Source organism: Thunnus albacares, chromosome 1 (genome assembly GCF_914725855.1).
Source record: "Thunnus albacares chromosome 1, fThuAlb1.1, whole genome shotgun sequence".
Taxonomy (NCBI): domain Eukaryota; kingdom Metazoa; phylum Chordata; class Actinopteri; order Scombriformes; family Scombridae; genus Thunnus; species Thunnus albacares.
The window spans coordinates 17,020,452-17,033,534 of record NC_058106.1 but is presented as its reverse complement, the minus strand read 5'-3'; the positions used below and the strand labels follow the sequence as shown (position 1 = coordinate 17,033,534).

Sequence of the window (13,083 nt, the reverse complement as noted above, 5' to 3'; positions counted from 1 at the left end):
TAAAGGCAGTGATCTGGCCTCACTGAGGTATCGACCTAACTTAGACAGCTAGAGCCATTAGCCTACTAACAGAGCATGGATGTGTCTCCTATTGATTTGGTAGCGATGTGTCATTTGCCCAGAGTGGAGCAGCGCTGATTGTAGAAGGATAAAAAGAGCCTGGTTGAATTTCTTCAAGCCATGGCCATTTCACCAGTGCTTTCAACACAGGATCAAAAGAACTTATACTACTATAATACACAATTCTTTTTTTTGTCAGTACAATAAACATACTGGAAGATGTCAACTGAAGATTGATGCAGCTGCATATTGACCACACATTGTTTCCAGGGTTTGAGAGACCAGTCGTGCTCTGACAGTCAAAAAGACCTCATACATCAAGCACACAGACAATTCAGACATATTGAACTTCATCTTCAGTTTGTACTTTACATGCTGTACATACACAGTAAATACTGTACATCTGGTGTGTGTAAACCATGACAGACAAGCTGGAAAAAACTGTTGGCAGAGTCTCTTAAAGTTTGGTGAAGGTTCATTTTTGTACGCAGAATTTTGGATTTTTCCAACTGCACATACAATTATTTTCATTATGAATGAATCTGTCTTTTATTTTCTCAATTATTAATTATTCACGTTTAAGGAGCTGGAAATCAAATTAATTAATGAATTAATTGTTGCTTACCTTGGAAGGCAACTGGATTCGCGAGATCATGCAAGAATCCACCTTGTCAGGGTTCAAGTTATGCGCTCGTATCCGAACCATCGGTTGTTCAGATCAGTCAGCATACTATGAGGATTTTTACATGATCTCATGATCTCGCAAATCCAGCTGCCTCACACGGTAAGACGGTGATAGATGATGATTGACAGATGGTTCATCCAATCACCTGCCAAGTATTTTTTGAAAGTTCCTGCCCTTTTCCAAACAGTTTCCTGGACGACGTCTCAGATGGTTCTGTGTTACAAACCATCTGGTGCGCCAGGTTAAATTGTTTCAGGTCTGTTTAGAACATACATCTCATATACAGTGTGAAGGATCTGACAGATGGTTGTAGTCTTATGGTCAGATGTGACAAGATGTAGGTGGGAAGGAGTTTGTACTACATTGGTGAATGCCCCATTTTCTCCTCTTTATCCTCTCCTTGGCTCAATCCTCCTTGTCCTCCCCTCCTCGTCTTGTCACTCTTCTCCCATGTCCTATCACCCATGTTCCTGACTTTTAAGTCGGGCAGGATTTGTCTCTGTTGGAGACCCACACACACACACACACACACACACACACACACACACAATCTCAAGAGATTTTGCCCTGCGGGCTGCAAAACCCACTGTCAATCCCAGCTTCAGCAGAGCATTACCGTGTGTGTGTGTGAGTGTGTGTGTGAGTGTGTGTATGTACCATAGTGTCAGTGTGTACTGAATCCTATTTATCGTGTTCATGTATTCAGAATCTGTTTAGGGAGCGGTTCCAGCTCACAGCTTGGCTCGTACGTTCAGCTGTTCGCTTATACCAGAAGGAGTTTTTGTGCATGTGTGTAAGCATTTTTGTATTTTTCTTGGCATTTTATTCCTAATTTGTGTCGGCGGGCTTTTTTTGTGTGTGTGTGTGTGTGTATAGTTGCAGACACAAACAGTGGAAGTCAGACCTGCCAGCTTCCAGTGTGGTCATCACCTTCCACAATGAAGCTCGCTCTGCTCTGCTGCGGACTGTGGTCAGGTAGGTGAATGGTGTGTTCTGTCCACTCCATAAAAACTTTTCTATTTTGATCTCACCATCAGCTTTTTTATCCCGTTTTATTTAGCTATTTTTTTTTTTGCACCTTTCATCTCCACAATATCTCCGTGTTTCTCTTGGTTCAGTGTCTTGAAAAAAAGTCCTCCTCACCTGGTCAGAGAGATCATTTTGGTTGACGACTACAGTGATAACCGTGAGTAACGCACGAAAGCACATTTTACACTACAAAAATCAAAAGTAGGAGTGTAAATGCTTATGTAATGTGTGTATCATTAGTGTGACACCTGTTTCCTGTGTGCTTTCTAGCGGAGGACGGAGCGCTGCTGGGGAAGATTGAGAAAGTGCGCGTGTTGAGAAACGACCGCAGGGAAGGTAATTAGAGGAAGAAGAAGAAAGTTTTATATCATTTTAATCCCCAAAAAATCATCTCACTGATATTATCCCTTGTTTCTGATTCGGGATGAAATCTTTCTGTTTTTCAGCAGGACGGTGGATGTTGATTTGGTGGTTTTTGTAACTGATGTTTTTTTCCTCAGGTCTGATGCGTTCAAGGGTTCGCGGTGCAGATGCTGCCACCGCGCCGGTCCTCACCTTCCTGGACTCCCACTGTGAATGTAATGACCACTGGCTAGAGCCGCTACTGGAGAGAGTGGCAGAGGTACACACACACACACACACACACACACACACACACACACACACACGTAGAAATACACAGAACACAAACACACCTTCATACATTAATACAGTATATTGTCATGACCTGGAGTGAAGAAAAATTCAGGTTTACAGCACCTTTAGGATGTAAAGAGAGACATAAGAGGTTGGTTCAGCTCAATGGTTTAAGAACATAGTACTATAAGTCTAAATAACCAACACACACACTGAAGAGCAGCTCTCCAGTCAGTGAAGTCACTCTGGTTTGACCTCTTTTGTTCTTTAAAGACTGTTAGAAATAAAATAAAAAAATTGCCCAGCTTCTTTTAAAAGTGATTCTTAAGGGAAAAAAACACATGCTAACAGTCTTCAGCTGTTGTTGTGTTTTCTGCAGCACTAAGAAAAATACACTGACCCAACCATTAAATGTCCTAGAAACGCCAATAACACAATGAAACAGTTTTCCTGGTGGATTGTTCCCTTACTGTATCGCAGTATTTTAAAAATCTACCTCATCGCAGTGCTTAAAATGGCCTCATAATAGGGACACAGTTTGGTGATTTATATCTGTGGAAACTTTGTTTTTTTTTTCCCTGTCCTCCTTCACTCAGAGGTCAGAGGTCAGCGAGGCACCCCTGGAGCTGGCTGGCAGTCAGTGTCTAGTTAACACGCATATGAAAAACAAGGAGCACATGATGTGGCTTCAATAAAACAGGAATGTTTGGACTCTCACTCTCAGTAGAAGAACATTGTGATAGATGTAGAAATGCATTCTTTGTAGCTGGAAATGTAAGTATATAAACCAGTAGCAGTAGATCAGTACTTGCTCTAATGTGGTATTACTTTTTACTATTACTTAAGTTATTTCTGGAAAGAAATAAAGATGTAATCACTTTTTTAGGTGACAAGATGGTTTGGGTCTTTTTACAGTCATGACAAAACAGTTTTTATTAAGATACAGTTGTCAATCCAAGACATTCAGTTTTAAAAAGTCTAAGTTTTCACAGATTTATGTTTCCTTCTGTCTGTACCACAGAGAGCTGCAAAAGGAAAATCTTAAAAACCTTAAACAGAATAAACATAAACAGCTTCATTATAGATTTACAGTCTATTTGTATTTAGAGTGAAGCCTTTTAGTAATGACTTCAGAAGGAACTTCTTGGTTGAATAAAATCTTAATCTGAAGTGGAATACTGCATGTAAAATGGAGGTTGTGCTTTAAATATTTATCTGATCTGACTGAAAATTCCCCCGATTCTGCATTTGATCCTCCCAAAAGTGTTTTTTTTTTCTTTTTGTCATTCCCATGTTAATAAATGCCTGGAGCCAAATTTTAAAACATTTTGCCTTCAGAGTAGTTGACTTTGCTCTGGTTGCACTGCTAAATAATAAAACACCCCGTACAGAAAAGATCAGTGTGTGTGTCGTATCAAAATGTCTCAGCCTGAGATATAAACTCAGTATCTGGAAGCTTGTTTCTGTAATTGTCATTGCAGCCACTTGAGCAATCCTTTCTCTAAACTGTTGTGGCCCTGTCTTCGTGTTTAAGGGTTTGATTTGGAAAAAAACTGGCTGCTCTGCTGTCATTTGCTTTATAAACACAGTGATAAACCAAATGAAGAATTTAAACTAGATGTATGAATCACTGGCGTCAAGGGGAATATTTACTTCACTCCGATGTCCCACAAAACATGCTTAAGAACTCAGAGCGGTCTGTAGCTCTGCTTATTTTCGTCCCTTTTGACACGACTTGTGAGGCTCATGAATATTTTTCATGAGCCTCATTCTTGGCTATTTCTGATTTTGGCACCTTAGAGTTTGTCTGAAAAGTTCTAATGAATTATTTTTGTTTTTCAGGATAAGACCAGAGTAGTTTCTCCTATAATTGATGTCATCAACATGGACAACTTCCAGTACGTAGGAGCCTCGGCTGATCTGAAAGGAGGTACGAGAGAGAAATGAACAAACACACACACAAAATCCTGTGTAATTCAGTGAGTTTAGTGGTAACAAGGCTGTGTGTAATGCTTTCAATGACAGGTTTCTAGCAGCACTGATACCTGTTGTTTCAGCATCCAGAGTGCTTCATAAACAGTTTTATCTTGAGTGTTTTTACACACACAAGACACTTAATCATGCTAATTATGTATTGAACACCGTCAGCTGACTGGACATAAACTTGTCTCTCACTTACGGATTCTAACTTGCTTTTGAGTATGTTGTATTTTCCTGTTGAATAAGAGACAAAGTAAACTCCAGTATGTCAGTGTACCATATGTTGTAAATTCACTTGTTCAGTTGTTGGGTGTGATGTTGAAATGACGGAGCTGCTCACATCTGGAAAGAATTGAAACAAGCTGGACTGAAGTGAGGTGGCTCCAGCAGCATGTCTGAAAACCAAAAATAAGTAATTCAATCTTTGGTTTAACATTTTACTTTCTCTTTAACTTCATTAAATTTTACACGGCATGTTACATTAATGCAATTCTTTATGTATTATTTGTACATTTGCATACTGCACACACTGTTTGCAGTATGAACATTTGCATATTCCCAATATATGTAAATTATCTTTATTTTAAAATCTAACAGCTTTTTTCAGGTTAGAATATATTTTGCATATTTTAATTGTAAAATTTCTGTTTCATATGATTTATGATTACTTGACTTGTGGTACTTGTACTTTCTCTAACTTTGCATATTTGGTTGTCATGCACCATAGCACTGAGGCAATTTCCTTGTAAATGCAAACCTGATTCTGATTTTCTAAATTTGAAACTAGCAGCTGCGTTTCAGATCCAGTCTGACTGACGTCTGTCTGTTCCTGTTAGTACAAAACTATTAAGTATATTAATGGTATGATAATTGCCAAAATTGTATTTAGTACTGTGCAGATGAGTAGTGTGTAATAGTGTATGATGAAGCTCTCTGTACAGTCTTTTACATTGCTTGTAATTTACATAATGGTATCTGATATGCTGCATTCATTCATGCATTGCTCAGCCATTTATACTTTGACTCTGCCTTTATTCTACATGTATATTTTTCTACATTTAATATTTACTATTTATATATGTACATTTCACTTTACTATGTGGTTATATATTCTTGTACTACTTGTATACATTTATTTTACCATGTTAAGGTAAGATAAGATATACTTTATTGTTCCCAAGGGGAAATTTGTCCGGTCAAGTGTTACACACAGCTACATATAGAAAAATAAAGCACACACAATATAGGTACATAATCTCCATATGTACAGACACAAGAACACAGGATAGATTCATACATAATACACTATTGTACCACAGTACATAGAGTTTACACTATTCCTAAAATAATAGAAAACAATGACCAGTGGTCAGTAAAGTGGCAGAGCATATTTATAATAATTAAAACAGTAAAAGGTTTAAAAAACAGATGTGAAAAGAGGCAATGTCCATAAATTACATATAGAGAGTCCTCTCTCTGCTGACACATGAACACATACTGACATGTAAAATCAGGCAACTGCAGATGTATGCAGTTCACTAATATACTATAATCCTGCTCTATGTAATTATATAACAACAGTGTTCTTAATCCCAACTAATAGTCATGATGATGGTTTTTTGTGTTCGGTGTGTGTGTGTGTGTGTAGGTTTTGACTGGAATTTGGTGTTTAAATGGGACTATATGACTCTGGACCAGAGACGAGCCAGACAAGGCAACCCCATCGCCCCCATAAAGTAAGACACTCACACTCTAAGACAAAGCCCCTTACACGTTCACACAAGTGTTTATACACAACTGACACACCAGCAACCACTAATCTCCCTCTTTTTTCTGCCCCTCCAGGACTCCTATGATAGCAGGAGGTTTATTTGTCATGGATAAGGACTACTTTGAGCAGCTGGGGAAGTATGACATGATGATGGATGTATGGGGTGGAGAAAACCTGGGTGAGTGTTGCAACTGTACAGATGCAAATTCAGTAGAATCACAGTAGACTGATGATGGTGTTTAGGAGATTTAAGTATTACACAGTAATGGGAGACCAATGTTTCCCATACAGTCGCTTCTTGGGCGGCCCACCCAGGTAGATTAAGACCCGCCCAGGTAGATAAAATCCAAATTCAAAACAGTTGGGTGTATTGAATGAATGAAAAGGAGAAATGCAGAGGAGGAAAAGGAAACTAAGAGCGTCTGTTTCCACAGTAAATCATCTATCGAGTGTCAGAAAATAATATTTTATCTCTCTCGTTCACGGGCTTTGTTCTTGCTACCGCTGCTCCCTCTCCTCGCTCGACCACTGCTGCACTGTCTCTCTCGCTCTCTCACTCATGCTGTCAGCTCGCTCACTCTCTGTTTCTCTCATCTTTTTTAAAATGAGTCGGGAAGCTAACAACAAAGTCTAACTTTACTTTTAACATTATCAAAAGAAGAGAAATGTCCCCTCATCCTAAACTGGTCCTAAATCGATACTAGAGCACTTCCTTGTTTTGTGAATCCACAACAGCACTGTGTTGGCTGTGCGATCTTTCAGGTTTCTGGGATCTACAATCTCCCAGGACCTCAAGTGGGAGTCCGACATCAACACAGTCATCAAAAATGGCCCAGCAGAGGATGTACTTCCTGCACCAGCTCAGGAATGTGTAAACATACTTGGCCAATAAAAATGATTCTGATTCTGAATTAAACGATACAAAAGTTGAAGCAGCTGGTTGTGTTTGACCAATCAGTGATGGTTATCCCTGCAAACCCCGCCCTCAAAGTTCCTGTATTTTTGAAAAGTACTACCCCTCCAGCAGGGACTTTTTGCGGGGTAAAACAATCTCCCTAGAACTTCATTTAGACCCTGGTCCCAACGGTGGAAACGCAGGTCAAGGAACTGAGTTCTTCAAAAGTTTCTTAGTCCCTGAGGAAAGATCTTGCGGAGGAACCGAGGCTACAGTGGGACTCTCTGTCATGGCTGAACTGTCAAAACATCTAAGGAGAGTCTTCAAGTGTGAAGGAGTCAGCACTTACCACAAACTATTCAACACCTTAACATCACTACTGGTACTCTGAAGACAGGACCCTCCTGAGAGGAAGACTGCAGTGGTGTATGACATCATCATGACATCACATGTGACAACTGTGAGGAAGACTACATCAGTGAAACAGCAAGGACCCTGAACAAGAGGCTCAGTGAACCAGAAGCAGACATCAGCTGTATGAAAAAACTCCATCCACTGATGAAGGCCGAAAGACGTGGGCGAAAGCTCTATAAATGTTCCCAATAAGAGGACCTTGAGTATTTTTTAATTTTTTGTATTCTCCTACAAAGAACTCTGTAACTTTGTTATTCATAAACTTTTGTTTGACTATTTTTATTACTGATCCCGTCCGTCACACACTATGCCACCCACCACCACAAGTAACTTCTCAACTTGTGGGAAACACTGAAGACTAAACTGAACTGAAACTAAAGCTACTATACACATGAACGATTATTACGTTTGGCTGCTGTTATGATCTGATCTCTGCCTTCCTCCTCCCTGACTAGCAGCCTCTGAAGGTGAAACGGTGACTTAAGTTTTTTTCCAGATGCTTTTAGTCTCAAAAAGGCACATATTTGAAATTTCTTTCTGACATATTTTTTGTGTGTTTGTGTGATGAGGCTCAGAAAACCACAGATTTCTGCTCATTTATGAAACCCTGCCATGAGATTAGATACTAAAGTAGCACCAAGGATGCGTCTCACACTGTGATCTAGTAATGAGATCATCTGTGTTTCCACGCCAAGAATATGACAACTAACAGAAAATCCTTCATAACCGGGTAAAAGAGTCTTCCAGAGTGCAGTTTATCTTAGAGAAATGAGAGCGTTAATTTGATAATAAGTTTGTACTGAGTGAAAACAGAGATAATGTGCAAACAGTACAATGATATAATAACAGCTGCGTCTCCCTGTTGCCTTTGTTTGAAATCATTTTGGAAATCGTTAAGAATAAACAGTGGACTGAATGATTCATGCTTCTCTTTAGGAGGTGTAATGATTCAGAACTGGGTTGACAATTCAGATATTGGTTTACTTGTGTGCTCATTTTGACAACACTTATTCAATGGTGGAGAGGGAATCTAACAATATCAACGTTTACATCTTTCTGCTTTCATTAATTAACTGTGATATTTTTATAGAAACAGCTTGTTGGAACAAAGTGTTTATCACCTCTGTGCGTGTGTGTGTGTGTGTGTGTGTGTGTGTGTGTGTGTGTGTGTGTGTGCGTGCGTGTGCGCGCGTTTGTTTGTTTGTTTCAGAGATCTCGTTTCGTGTGTGGCAGTGTGGTGGCAGTCTGGAGATCATCCCGTGCAGCAGAGTTGGCCACGTCTTCAGAAAGCAACATCCATACACCTTCCCTGGGGGCAGCGGGACTGTGTTTGCAAGGTAACACAAACACACACAGACCGTTGAACACTCATTAATCACCAAGAGTCCACCCATCACACTCATACATTTATTTAGTCAGATGTCCTGTTCCTGCCACTCGTGTTGTCTCTCCTGGATATCCTGCACCTCCTCCTTTTAATAACATTGACATTCAGGACATTATTAGTTCTTAATGTTTGGGTAGCATAACCGACAACAACAAAATATTTACATACTAAATTTTGAGAATTAATCATGATTGGATGTGATGACCAGGTAGGGGTAGACATACAGGAAGATTTTCTCAGCTAGAGCAAGTTATTAAATTGAGTGGTGTGACTTCATTGCAGTACAATCTTTAAGACCAGGTAAAGAGGATGTTTAAGCTTTAAGTTTAGAAGTTCCTTCTTGACACAGGAAACAGCAGTTGACAAAGATCTATTTAGTAGCTGTCACATGATATTTAGCTGCAGATGGAGTTTGACCAGTTGTCATGTAATTGTCGAAATTTCCATTTTTTTCGGAGATCACGTGATGTGATTGAAAGCTCCAGAGCAGCTACTAAATAGACCATGTGGTGAGATTGTTTTTGCCCATTTTCAAGGTCAAGAATGAACTTTGAATCTCAACTTTTTAGTCAACATGCATGAGATGTCCTTGAACAAAAAGTTCAACATTTTGGGAAATGCGGTTATTCACCATCTTGCAGAGAGTTCGATGAGATGATCGGACGGTTTTGTTACCTCTGAACAGAGCCAGGCTAGCCGTTTCTCACTTTTCCAGTTTTTGTGCTCAGCTATGCTAACTGGCTGCTGGCTGTAGCTGGCTGTATTAAACAAACAGATATGAGAGTGGTATCAGTCTTCTCGTCTAACTCACTGTAAGAAAGAGCTAATTTCCCAAAATGCTTCAATTTTTTATTCTTTGAATTCCATGACAATAGGTCAAACTCCATCTGCTGGTGGAGATCATGTGATATGATAAAAGACTCCAGAACAGCTACTAAATGGACCTTCTCTCAACATTTTAGCTGTAACATAATATTATGATAACTGTAACCCTGCAGGCGACATCTAATCTAATATCAGTGTTTTAAAATATTGCAAATCTCAACCAATAATTATATTTTGGTATGTTTTTACTGTAATAATGATTTTCTTTGATAATCTTTTTTCATTTGGGTTGGTTACTCACCCTCCCTGCAACACTCACATTTCTCTTCATACTGAAATGATTTCTGTTATTTTGGTACTCAAGCCACTTGCATCAAGCACTGTTGTAAACGCTGGAACATACATTATTGAGTTTTACCACAGCTCTGAGAATTAAACCCATGCTACATGATTAAAGCCTAGCGCAGACAATTAAAAAACAATGTTTAAATATGGAAGATCAGTTCTGAGAGCTGATAAATGGGACGACATAATCACTGAACATCGGTAAATGGGGAACATGATACATGGAAAGATATGGATCTCTGCTTTGAAACACTCCAACCACAAGTAACCACTCCTGGAACAACAAGCCTGACAAACCCTCATGGCCCTGATTAAGAACTTATGGGTAGATCAACAAACAGATAACAGGGAATTGAAAGTGGCTGCGGTTTCTCTGGTCCTCCCAGTGATGTACATAGCAGAGGGAAAACAAGAAAAAACAAGAAGTGTAGGGAATAATAGACCAATAAGTATCTGGGTCATCAGCTCATCATTGTTTTGAGATGGTTGTGATGTCTTTTCAATGACAAATGCAGTCTACTATTACTGCCTGTAGCAGGCAAGAATGTGACCAACAGGGATGCTCATGAAGTACAAATTAATCCAACAGTGAACAACGAAAGTTCACTGTCTTGCCACTTGGTTAATACTTCCAAACTATGAATTAGATCCTCAAGAATGGAGCCTGGGTCGTATGAATAGACTCCTGTGAAAACGTATGAACGTCAACATTATATCAAACAGTATAAGAGCTTATTATGACATGTTGCTATGGATGTGACCATTTTATCTGAGGCGCCTCCTCTGGTCCACATTCCCAGTATGTTTTTGTCAGTTGCATAAAGCTGAACACAGTCTCTTAAGTGGTGACATAATCCTCCTCAACAATTTAAGACATAATTTATTAATTGATGGGCGCAGTGCTGCTCTCATGTATCAGCCTCAACGATGCAGAACAGCTTCATGCGTGCTTTGGGGCCGCTTCAGTTCATTACTTTGCCCTTCAGTCTGAAGAAAGCTCCAGACACCCTCCCTTTGTCTGCAGGTGGTCACCCCGGGGAGCTACAAGACAGCTCCTATTTTGTCTGCTTGGATGACATTATAGTTGCTCCTCTGGGAGCATCATTTCCCAGAAGTTATACTGGACATGTTGAGACAGGGCCAACTTTCAATCAGTATGAAGAAAAGCCTCTTCTGACACGTATAAAATTCCTTCTGTGCATTGTCTGTTGATGGATTGCAGGTGGATCAAGATGAACTACAGATATTTCTGCACAGGGCAGACTGGTTGCACCAGTTCACTTCAGACTTCTGCCAGAGTAAAGAAACATGTCATGCATGAAGTTATCCTGGAGTGAACCTTGGAATATTAAACTACTATTGCAATATTAAAACAGCACCTGGAGTCACCTTCAGTTGTAGTGAATCTGAATTTTGAATTACCTGCACTGGTCTACAAATTCCAGTACTGATGGTCGTAGGTTTTTCTTAAGTTTGTGTCTTGACACGAGCCTCGGATCAGCACATTGTCTGCTTGGTAGAAGAAAAAGAAAGATATTTGTCCAGTGTCCTTGATGAAACCACGTAAGGCAGCTTTCCCTAAACTCACCACAGTGACACTTAAAAGACTCACATTGTACAAGTTCTGTATCAGTCTAGAGCAGAATAAGACGAGTTATAATCTCAACTTCTTCAGCTGTTCTATGACCATCACTTTGGGCCTGTCTAATGATACAGGTTTAATTATTATACCTCATACAATTATGCAGCTAAATCCTACTTAACAAGACAAATGGCTAGGTGTATAAAACAGTGCAATATAATGGCCCATAGGTAGCAACAGTAAATCAATCAAAATACACAGTACAACCAGTATAAACCAGTTTGAATTCAGTAATCTAGAAAACACACATGAACAAGTTGTGTTTTACTCTGACTCCAGTTGACACACAGTAGTCAGTTACATCATCAGAAAAAATGGAAATCTGTCAAAATGTCACTGGGCATCATGTCAACACTTTGCGTTGGTCGGCAACGCAGACTGTTGACCACTGAATACAGAAACTGGAAAAATAAACACACATTCACATTTGTCTGTCTGCCCAGAGGAACTCTGCCCTCTTATGGCTGTAGAGATGTATGAAAAACTGAGACATGAGAGCAGGAGAGAGTGTGTGTTTCTGTCTGTCTGGTGCCACACACACATTTTCCTTCTCTTACCTCTTCCTCAGGAACACACGGAGAGCAGCAGAGGTGTGGATGGATGAGTATAAAAACTTCTACTATGCTGCTGTCCCCTCAGCGAGAAACGTCCCCTACGGAAAGTAAGTGTGAACCCTACAGGAGTTGGATGGCTTAATGTAGCCAAATCAGAATACTACAAAGGCAGCCACATGAATAGGCATATTAATTGGACTGTCAATTAGCAGTATGTCAGCTATAAAAGGAGCCATTTATCCCTTTTTATTGAAGTGACATGAAGCAGTTAATGTGGCTCAAAAGCACCGATCAAAAGACTGCAATATTATTTGATGTGCTGAGTGGAGTAGTTTTAAAATATACCAGGATGTGGCAAAACGAAGGAACATGGTGAACACAAGTTAATTGCAAAGCTCCATGAAAAGGGTGAATGGATATTTGACAGGACAGTTTCAGAGTTTTTAGTCACTAGTAGTCAGTTAATGTAGCATCCAGACTTATATCTCAACAACTATTAGATGGATTGCCATGAAACTTTGTACAGACGTTCATGCTCCCCAAAGGATGAGTCCTAGTGACTTCAGTGATCTCTTGACTTTTCCACTTGTGACATTTGTGTTTGGAATGAAACATCTGGCCTAGCTGGGGTTGTAGGAGTTATACGTAAAGAACACCATAACCTACTGGTTTTGTTTAATTGTATTTTGTTTCTAATTGTATTATTTGATCCATGTATTAGTTTAGTGTTTTTGGTGTTTGGCGTTTTTAAATTTGTATAATAGCTTTCTGCTGCTTCATGCTTTTCATACTTTCAGACTTTTCAGAAAACTCTGCACAACAAGAAGCCCTCTCATAGTCATACTTTGTAGCTCAAAATG

General features: G+C 39.6%; 1 protein-coding gene across 4 annotated transcripts in view; it reads left to right on the top strand.

Moving 5' to 3' along the window:
* Positions 1-13,083, top strand: part of galnt2 (UDP-N-acetyl-alpha-D-galactosamine:polypeptide N-acetylgalactosaminyltransferase 2) — a 61,087-nt gene that overhangs the window by 39,910 nt on the left and 8,094 nt on the right. For all 4 annotated transcript variants that reach the window (XM_044346512.1, XM_044346522.1, XM_044346531.1 and 1 more), the window contains 9 exons: positions 1,622-1,720; positions 1,864-1,931; positions 2,045-2,110; positions 2,275-2,396; positions 4,253-4,340; positions 6,039-6,126; positions 6,236-6,339; positions 8,681-8,807; positions 12,238-12,330. In XM_044346512.1, coding sequence (XP_044202447.1) covers positions 1,622-1,720; positions 1,864-1,931; positions 2,045-2,110; positions 2,275-2,396; positions 4,253-4,340; positions 6,039-6,126; positions 6,236-6,339; positions 8,681-8,807; positions 12,238-12,330 — 855 coding nt within the window. The remainder of the gene's footprint in view (positions 1-1,621; positions 1,721-1,863; positions 1,932-2,044; positions 2,111-2,274; positions 2,397-4,252; positions 4,341-6,038; positions 6,127-6,235; positions 6,340-8,680; positions 8,808-12,237; positions 12,331-13,083) is intronic.